Genomic DNA, 9,966 nt, shown 5'->3' with positions numbered 1-9,966 from the left:
TGAGAGAGCTGTCCTGCACTGAAGAAGAGAGACTTTGCCTACATGCTGCTTGATCCTGATCCCAACTTGTAACCTGATACTTCCCTAACATGAGTATGGTTTGTGAGTCTGTGTGGCCATTGCAATGAATTATCAAACCCAGAAGAGAAGTAGAGTGTGCTGTGGGAGTGATGGCTGGTGTCAGAATTGTTAGAAAATGTTGGAAGGTAGAGGTATGTTTGACCTCCACCTCCTAGGAATCAGCTCTGGGCTGATGCTGATGGTGATTCTCCCCCTCTCCCTCTGAAGTTAGAGGCAGCCCGATGTCTCTGCCATGCCATTTTTACACCTACCTTTTTTATATATTTTATAGTATATGCAAACATGAATTCCAGGTAGAATAAAGACCTAACTGCAAAAAACAAAATGTTAAAATTTTAGAAGAAAATTAAGGAGTGTGTAAGTAGCGGTGGATTTCTTAGATAAGATTTAAATTTTTTTTTTATTGTGGTGAAATATACATAACAAAACATTTGCCATTTCAGCCATTTTAAAGTGTACAATTCAGTGACATTAATTACATTCACGATGTTGTACAGCCATCACCAGTATCTGCTTCCAAGTAAATAAGACCTAAAAAAAATCACAAATATGTATAAATTTAACTAAAGTAAAAGAAAAAAATCTGCTAAAAAAAGACACCATAAACAAAGTTAAAAGACAAGCCACAGCCAAAAACTCCAGGAGGCCATACATATGCAGATCTCCGGAACTCTCTCTCTGGTGGTTTGTCTCCTAAATTCCAGTTGTCATGGCCTTCCCAAATTCCAAATTTTGTCTCCTCAACTTAGACTGCTGGGTTCTCTTTGGGATCTCACTTCCTGTACTGTGACTTGGAAACTCACTCTAGGCCGTAAACTGGGCAATCACGGAGCACACTGTATTTTAATTTCCTTCTCTCAGGGCCCACTGACCTATACCACCTAGTTTCCATTGTTCGACATATTTTGTCTGGTTTTCTAATTGTCTAAGGTGGGAGAATAAATCTGGTCAGGAAGTGGAAGTAGTCCTAGTATCATCTTTATAAAGCTTGAAAACATGCAAAAACAATGTCATATATATGTTCACACACACCCCCGCATATAATACAGCTTAAAAAAATCTACATAGGGAAGATAAATACCAATTTTTGGAGAGTAGTTATTTAGAAGGAGAGATTGGGAAAGGCTCCTTTGAAATTGAAATACTTTATAAGCAAAAGGGGTAGAACTTTAGAATTCTTTGAATATTCGTTGTAGGCACATGGATGTTCATGTTTTCTATGCACTTTTTGTATGCATGACATACTTTATAGCAAAATTTAGAAGTATAAAAAAGAAGAATACATAAACGATATTAGTTAAAGGAGCACCTTAGAAAGAAAGAGTTAAAGTAGAGTAATTAAATGTTTTATAAGACTCCTAAGCCAGGAGGCACCGTTGGGAGTGGGGAGGTGGGGACAAAACAGTAGACAAAAGAGAGATGCAGCTCCTTCCCTTGCTGGCCGCATCTCAGGAAGGCCTGGGGTTTCCCTGTTGCTGCTTCCCTCCTGGTACTTTCTGTTCCTGTGCAGACTTTTCTTTGATGCAACCCTTCAACCCTCCAGTGCTCACAAACACCACGAAAACAATTACCATCCACACCTGGGTCACTTACTGCCCTAACTCTTGAATACTTGAACCCTTGGGTCACTGTTCCCCTCCTCTGTCATCCACATAGAGCCCCCTCCTCTGACCTTGGCCTTTCAGCTCCTTGCACTACATTCCTCCAATGACCAGCTCTTGCTTGGATAATTGGAGTAAGCTCCTGACTGGTCCCCCTTCTTCATCCTCATCCCCCATTCTGTCTATTCCTAACACAGCAGCCAGTGTGATCCTTTAAAAACATGAGATAATATCACTTCTCTGCTCAAAATCCTCTAGTGACTCCTTGTGTCACTCAGAGGGAAAACCAAACCCCGTTCATTGACTTTCAAAGTACCATGTGATTTGGCTTCCTGTTACCTTTTGGCCCCCATCTCCTACTGCAGTGCCCCCACTGCTCATCATACAGGCTCCTCGTGCTCCTGGAACCTTCTAGGCATGGTCCTGTCTCAGCTATACCTGCTGCTTCCTCTGCCTAGAACCTTTGTAATCTAGGTATCTACATGGCTTGTTCTTTTTCTCACTTCTTTTCAGTCTTTGCTCCTCAGTTGTCACGTTCTTCATGAAGCCTTCCTGGCCACTTTATTTAAAACTGTACTCCCTACCCCTACAGTGCTTTCTATCCCATTCTCTGCTTTAGTTTTCTCCCTAGCATGTATCACCTTCTAATATACTATGTAATTTATTTCTCTGGTTTGTTTATTGCCTATCTCCCTCCACTGGAACATTATCTCCATGAGGACAGCAATTTTTATCTGTTTTCTTTATTGTTGTGTCACAAGTGCCTAGAACAGAGCCTGGCATAGAGAAGGTGCAGTTAAGTACTTGTGAATGAGTGGAAGCTGCTTGGGCTAGCATGAGACTATTCCATAGTTCTCCATCCCCAACCCCAGTCTCTTTGGCTACAGTGGTAACGGCTACCCCAAGGCACCTTTCAGCTTCCATGCCCACTATCTCCATGCTCCTCTCTGCCACCCTCTAAGTTGTTCTTGTGTTCTGGGCTCTGAGGACAATAGCTCACTTCTGTGCTGGACTCCAGGATTGAAGTCAGCCACAAGCCTCTCTTTCCAGAGCCTAGGACTAGGTCATCCCCTTCTTCGTTTTATCTGGATGGATAGCTGAAGAGTCCTTGGGTGGTGCAAACAGTTAATGTGCTCAGTTGCTAACCAAAAAAGTTGGAGGTTCAAGTTCACCATGAAATGTCTCAAAAGAGAGTCCTGGTGATCTACTCCCCAAAACTCAGTCACTGAAAACCCTGTGGCGTATAGTTCTCCCATGAAGTGGAGTCGACTTAACGGCAACTGGTTTACAGCCAAAGAAGATCCCAGGCAGTTAAATGATATTACTGATTGTATTGTTCAGGTAGGCTAAAGTGGTTTGCCAAACAGACCCAAGCTTATCATGGATAAAACACAGTAGACGCTTCCTTCTTGCTCACCTACAGTTCAAGCCGACGTTCACGTCTGTGGTGGCTCTCCTCCACATGGTGATTCAAGGACCCAGTCTGACAGCAGCTTTGCCATCTTCAGCATGTGGCTTCCAAAGTCACTCTGGTCATCATCATTCCAGCTGGCACCTAGGTATAAAGGGGGCTGAGGAGAATGGATTCAGGTGAACAATCATCGTCTTCATGCTCATGGTCAGAGAAGTAGCAGGCACAAATCTCAGCCCACAGACTCATGTTTGTAAGATGTTTCACTTAGTTCCTTCTACAACCTAATTTCTACTTTCAGTCTCAATCTGTCAGGGTGGCAGAATCTTAATTTTTGCTGATTTGGAGATCTAGGTTCCCCTTTTTTCCAGGGGCATTATGGAGTGGAGAATGGTGCATGGTCCCTGGTGCCATCTGCACACACTGGCATTCATGGCAATGGTCACCATCCAGACTGGCCTTTGAGGATCAGCCATGCAGGTGTTGCAGAGGGTTCCTAGTTCCCATCTGTATGGCTTCTCCAGGTCTGTGACTTGCCTGCCTCTCTTGGGGACACAGAAATCATTGGGTTGCTCCCATGCCACAACAGGGCACAGCATCTCTTCAAGGCAGTCTAAGGCACCATCTTCCAAGGAGCTCCATACTCTGATTCTTATCTTATACAACTATTCTTCTTGGGGCTCATTCTAGCTCTCCAATCCTACAGCTCTGTCTGGGAATTCTATTGACTCACCTGAGCTCAACTTTGGAGCAGAGTCCTTCTCTCTGGGACCCACTGACATCTTCATAAGCAGTGCTTTTCCTTCATTTCTCTTCTCTGTCTTCCTTCTCTGCCCCAGGCAGGAGGTTTTTTCCCCTAGTATGGAGAGAATAAGTCTCGCTCATCTCTAATCCACGATTCTTGTCCTTTTCTCTAAGGGCATAGGCTTTTGAAGCTCACAACTGTGAAGAACCAAACCAAACCTGTTGTTGTTGAGTCGATTCCAATTCATAGCAACCCTATAGGACCTAGTAGAACTGCCCCATAGGGTTTCCAAGGCTGTAAATCATTATGGAAGCAGACTGCCACATCTTTCTTCTGGGGAGTGGCTGGTAAGTTCAAACCACTAGGTTTTCTGTTAGCAGCCGAGCACTTAACCACTGTGCCACCAGGGCTCCTTCAACTGGGAAGAGACACCTCTGTTCTCTGCATTTGGCTATTGTAGTTTTGTCCCTTAATCTGGCTACCTTAAGGGGAAGATGGGCCAAGGGGTATAGGTGAGTGAAAGGCTTGGATGAGAGAATTGTGAAATAGTTTGAAAACTTAATCCCACCATTTAATAATAATAATGGCAACAACAACAGTAATGATCATGTAATTAACATCCATCGAGCACTTAATGTGTGTCAGGTCCTCTCCTGAAAGCTCTACATATGTCATCTTCATTAATCATCACAACAACTCTATGGGTAGTTACTATTAATCACATACCCCATAAGAGCATATGGAAGTTTGGTGAGGTAAAGGAACGTGCCCAGGTCTCACATTTTGCTAGTGATGGACAAACCGAAAGTTGTGCCCTAACCACTGCACTCTCCCGGCCTTTTGGCAGCACTCCTGGAGCCTCAAGACAGTAGGCCATGTAGACAGGGAGTCATTTCATTCTTCCATACTCCCTGGCATCTCACTGGCAAAGGTGGGTTGTCTCCATGGTGCTCCCACCTTCAGCCTCTTACTTAGAATCTGATGTTCCCTTTCTGCTTCCGGCCCAGTTCATCTCCCTGTAGAGTTTCTCTCTCTCTCTCTTTTTTTTTGTTTGGCTTTACAAATGAAATACAAATTTAGCTAACAGTTCATACCACAAACAGGGAAAACTGATAAATATAAGCAGCAAACAGCACCCAGCGGTTAACACCCTGACACTAGGCACATGGAGACTTTGTGGGGAGGGTACTAGAATGCTCAGGCCTCTGCTCCCTGGGGCTCCCCAAGCCACAGTTCCTGACCACCAGGCTTCAGCTGAGTCTAGACCATCTGGGCTCATCCCCAAACAGGCAACAAATAGAATGCCTTGTTGCCTTTTCCAATAAGTAGAATGCCAGTGGCTTCAGGATGGCCTCCCAGTCCCACACTGTCTCTATTATCAGAGGACTGTTACTTTGGATTGGAGTACTTGGGTCATGCAAATGGTTAATGCACTAGGCTGCCAGCCAAAATGTTGGAAGTTTGAGTTCATCCAGAGGTGCCTCAGAAGGCCTGGTGATCTACTTCTGAAAAACCAGCCATTGAAAACCCTATGGAGCACGGCTTTACTCTGACACACATGGGGTCACCATGAGTCAAAGTCGGCTTGACTGCAACTGGTTGGTGGGTTGGATTACTTTGAATTAATAAACTCCAAATACTGAATGAGCTAACACTAAAAATCAGGTATCAGACATTCAGATCTTAGGATGGGTAAGCTGAATTAGCTAGCTCAGTTCAGGACTCCTAGGAAACAGCCATTTTGATCAGCAGTGGGGAGGAAGGGGAGGAAATTTGGACCATTGTGCAGATCAGTAGGTATAGGGTATTGTGGGGAGTCTGGGAAGCCTGGTAAAGGATGCCATGTCTCTGCAGGTGAGGACTCCATCAGCACCTTGGGCCTGATCCTTGTGGTAGGGCTGTCACTGCTGCTCGTGTCCATCCTCGGCTACAGCCTGGCCAAGTGGTACCAGCGCGGGTACTGCTGGGAGGGTGAGTGAACATTGGCTGTGTTGCCAGCATCACTGCCCAGCCCCTCCACTCGCAGAGCAGTTAACAGGGCTGGGTGGGGCTGTAAACTCTCCAGCATGGCTGGATGCAAAAATATTTCCTGTGGTGGTTGCAGTGGTTGAAGACTTCAGTGGGTGGGTGAGCACTTGAGGTGGGGTAGTGGGGCCTTTAGCAAGGAAGGAGGCTCCTCCTACCTCAGCAAAGAGCTAGCTTCCTCTTCCCCAAGCCCACAAAAGTCCATTCCAGAGGATGTTGTGGGCCCAAGGCCAAGGAAAATGGGTAGACTGCCCCAGCCCCAGGTGGCCCCTGCTCTGGCTTCTTACGTGTCTGTTCTCCTGCCTGTGGGGCTTGGGCTCCAGCTTCCCTTGGTATTCCCAGCTCTGGGCACATCTGCCCCTATCAAAGAACCCTGGGTGAGCTGGGGGAGGGGGCTGCTGCAATGCTGAGAGGTAGAGAACACTTCCTGGACCTTCAACAAATCCCATGAATAATTGCTGAACACCTACTATGTGCCATACACTTTTGCCTAATATGATTTTCATTGAACTTCGACCCAAGGCAGAAGTTATCATAGCCTCCTTTTTTACAGTGAAGGACATGGGGCTTAAAGTCACAGGGCTGATAAGTGGGGGAGCCAGGATTCAAACCTAGGACTACCTCCTTTACAGAATAATTAGGGCCCTTAATGGGAGTGCTCCCTAGGGGTGTGGTCTGCCCCAAGAAAACTGGTGACTGTCTGGGAAGGTGAGGTGCACCCATGGGTGTGGGGCAGGAAGCAGACACCAAAGGGACTTGGGAGTCTCCACAGCATCTTAAAGCTCAGCCTCATCACCGAGCTCGTCCAAGACAGGTGTGAGGTAGCCCAGATGTTCCCAGAGGCAGGTGGGCAGCTCTCTGTGGAGGCGCTGACTTTCTCTCTTTTGATTGTCTTCCTAGGGCCTAATTTTGTCTTCAACTTGTACCAGATCCGGTGAGTAGATCCAGGGAAGATCTGGATGAGGGTTGGGGGGAGGGTTAGGTATAACTGAGAAAGAACCAAAGACTGAGCTAGAAGTTACCACTTCCCTGCCTTATCTCCTCCCTGTGTCCCTAAGCAAACGAGAGTAAAGGAAGGAGACAGAAAGTCCATCTAGAAAAGTCCTGTGAATAAAAACTAGAACATGGACATGATCAGGAAAGACCCTCAGGCAGGGAACATTCATTCATTCACTCATCCATCCATTCATTCATCAGTCATTTATTCAGTACAGATATATTGTAGCAGATGCTATGGTATTAGTTTTGGGGGCTACAAAGCACAACCTCTGTCTTCAAGCATTTCCACCGTCTATGGTGGAGATGGGTCTGAATACAGTGTTCTTATGGTGGAGATGGGTCTGAATACAGTTAATGTAATCTCAGGCACAATTGGGGGGGGGTCAGAAGAGAGGAGCAGGTGAGGAAAATCAGGGATTCAGGGAGTGAGCAGCATTAGAGAATCAGAAAGTCCTCTTGGGGTAGCTCATCTTGTCTACTCAGCCATGGGGCAGGGCTGCTCCTCCTCTGGCCCTGAGATGGGATAATCCCTGTTCTGGGAGATCAGTGAGTCAGTGACCTGGAGATTCCCCCACTGACAGAGAGTTCTTCCCATGCTCTAGTCTAGGGAGATGGGGTCCCAGGGAGAGGCTAGGCTCGCAGCCCCAAAAGCTTGACTTAATGATCCTTCTCAGGAACCTGAAGGAACTGGAGATGGGTCCACCCTTCACCATCAGTGGCCACATCAGCAGCCCAGATGGAGGCTACATGAAGTTCTCAGACAGTCTAGTCTGATGGGGGAGCAGCAGGCTTCTGAAACTTCAGAGAGGTGAGTGAGAAGGTTGGAGAGCTTCCTGAGTGAGTCTGATGTCCAAACAAGGCGCTAAGTGGGTCCAGGCACCCAAGCCTAGCACTGACACCTGCTCAGAACCCAGGGAGATTATTCAGTGCAGTCCTGCCTTCTGGGACATGGGTGCTATGGGAGATGGTCTCAGGGTCATGCTGCCTCCTTTTAGCACTCGGACTGTTCCTTTCCCACCTGTTCACCCAATCCATGCCCCTCTTTTCTTTTCAGGGAGGTTCTATTTCTACTTTGACTGAAGTGTCTAGAACAGAACTTTCAGATGGCTACTCCCCCCGCCCCACCCCCGCCCAAGAAGCATCACTCTAGAGCTTCAGTTTCTGAACTCTCTAAGCCCAGGAGCCTTCCCTGCTTCATGACTGGCAAATGCTTTGGTCACCCTCCCCTCCTCCCCCTTTAAGACCTCCCTTCTCCACATCGCAGTTGCTTCTCCCTGTTCAGGTATTTTCTCCCTCTAACAGTCCCTAATGGCCCTCCCAGTATCTCTCTCATTTCCTCCCTACAAAACACCATACTCAACTTCTCTGTGTTTCTCTGCCCCTTCCCTGTTGCTCAGGAGAAGTCTATACAGATGAGATGGCTTAGAGGAATCCTTTCTAAGCCTCATTCTCTTTTTCACCCTCCCTTTTCTTTTTCTGCAGGGGGAGGCTCCTAGCTCAGCACCTGACCCTCCTGGACCACCCTGGGTGCCCTCAACTACTCCTAGTCTTTGAAGCCTAGCACAGTTCCTTATTGTGGAGAATAAGGGGTCTTCTCTGGATGCACCATCAGCGTGAAGCATGAGTCCTGGGGGCATAGCCAGGCCTCTGGGGACTGGGGAAGAGGGCAGCAGAGACTTTCTCACAGAAACAAAACAGAAGACCACTCCCTGGGGAGGAAGGACTGGTTCCCAGGAGGCACCTGAGCCACAGGAGGAGCTCCAGGTATCCTGGAGAGCAAAGCCCTGCCCAGCTCAGCTCAGTGTTAGGCAGGGCCTGGAGACTCCAGAAGGGAGCTCTTCATGGGTCCCCCAGTCACTTCCACTTGCAGGGCTGACACCAGGGGCCGGGAAACCAGTAATATCTTCAATAAGGCAAAGTCATGTGTAAACAGAGGTATTCCAGACCTGGTTTTCAACCTTCCTACCAGGAGCCAGCTTCCCTCTGTGAGCTGAAGACTGAACTTGGTCCTACTCTGTCCTGTCCATTTTTGTGATTGGCTCTGGTACTTTCACCTCCTAACACACCCCTGTCTCCCACCTGGGCCTGTTTTCCTTGCTGCTGATCAGCCTCAGTGCCTTCCAAACATGGGCAGCTCCCAATTTTGATGGGCAGTGGTAAGAACAATCTAGAAATAGGTTCTTGTTCTCTAGGCTTCTGTAATGCGGTGGGAGTGGGGGGAACTCTATCTCACAATGCTCTGCATTTCCTGTGTATAGCTGCTCTGTGATGGGGAAGGTGGACTAGGCATGGTAGGAAAGGAAACCAGGGTAGGCTGACAAACCCAGAATGCACAAGGGAAAGCAAGAATCTTTAGTGGACAGCAGAAAGATTTGTCTCGTGAGTCATCACTTCTTCCTCCAGCCCATGCCCTACTGGACAAGAGGTGGTGCCACACTGGAGTGCCAGCTTGTAGAGGTTGTTGTTAGGTGCCGTCCAGTTGGTTCCAACTACAGAGTGAAACACTGCCTGGTCCTGCACCATCCTCACAATCGTTGCTATGTTTGAGCCCCTTGTTGCAGCCACTGTGTCAGTCCATCTTATTGAGGATCTTCTTCTCTTTCGTTGATCTTTTACCAAGCATGGTGTCCTTCTCTAGGGACTTGCCCCTCCTGATAAAATGTCCAAAGTATGTGAGATGAAATCTCGCCATCTTTGCTTCTAAGGAGCATTCTAGCTGTACTTCTTCCAAGACAGATTTGTTCTTTCTTCTGGTAGCCCAAGGTATATTCAATATTCTTCACCAACACCATAATTCAAAGTCATCAATTCTTCTTTAGTCTTCCTTAGTAGGCATTTAATGCAGAGTTGTTCAATCCAGAGAAATGGGCTTCCTGGGTGTCTTGTTTATCTAGTGCTGCTATAATAGAAATACCACAAGTGGATGACTTTAACCAACAGAAATTAATTTTCTCACAGTTTAGGAGGATAAGAGTTCGAAATCAGGGACTCTACGGCAAGACTTTTTCTCTCTGTCGGCTCTGGGGGAAGGTCCTTGTCTCTTCAGCTTGTTTCCTGGTTCCTTGGAGATTTCCATGTGGCTTGGCATCAATCTTCCCCCACCT

General features: G+C 47.0%; 1 protein-coding gene and 1 long non-coding RNA gene across 2 annotated transcripts in view; one reads left to right on the top strand and one right to left on the bottom strand.

Moving 5' to 3' along the window:
* Window positions 1–462: 462 nt before the first annotated feature.
* LOC126060589 (uncharacterized) lies at window positions 463–3,358 on the bottom strand. Its single transcript, XR_007513629.1, has 2 exons — window positions 3,100–3,358; window positions 463–612 (listed from the first exon to the last, which is right to left on the bottom strand). It is a non-coding gene; the product is annotated as an uncharacterized LOC126060589 (long non-coding RNA).
* A 2,168-nt stretch (window positions 3,359–5,526) lies between these two features.
* The window catches only part of SMIM35 (small integral membrane protein 35), a 23,745-nt gene continuing 19,305 nt past the window's right edge, over window positions 5,527–9,966 (top strand). Inside the window, exons 1-4 of the mRNA XM_049857351.1 lie at window positions 5,527–5,530; window positions 5,693–5,809; window positions 6,764–6,797; window positions 7,537–7,670. Coding sequence (XP_049713308.1) covers window positions 5,527–5,530; window positions 5,693–5,809; window positions 6,764–6,797; window positions 7,537–7,636 — 255 coding nt within the window. The 3' untranslated portion in view covers window positions 7,637–7,670. The remainder of the gene's footprint in view (window positions 5,531–5,692; window positions 5,810–6,763; window positions 6,798–7,536; window positions 7,671–9,966) is intronic.

This window comes from Elephas maximus, chromosome 17 (genome assembly GCF_024166365.1).
Source record: "Elephas maximus indicus isolate mEleMax1 chromosome 17, mEleMax1 primary haplotype, whole genome shotgun sequence".
Classification (NCBI taxonomy): Eukaryota; Metazoa; Chordata; class Mammalia; order Proboscidea; family Elephantidae; genus Elephas; species Elephas maximus.
This window is presented reverse-complemented; position numbering and strand designations above follow the sequence as displayed.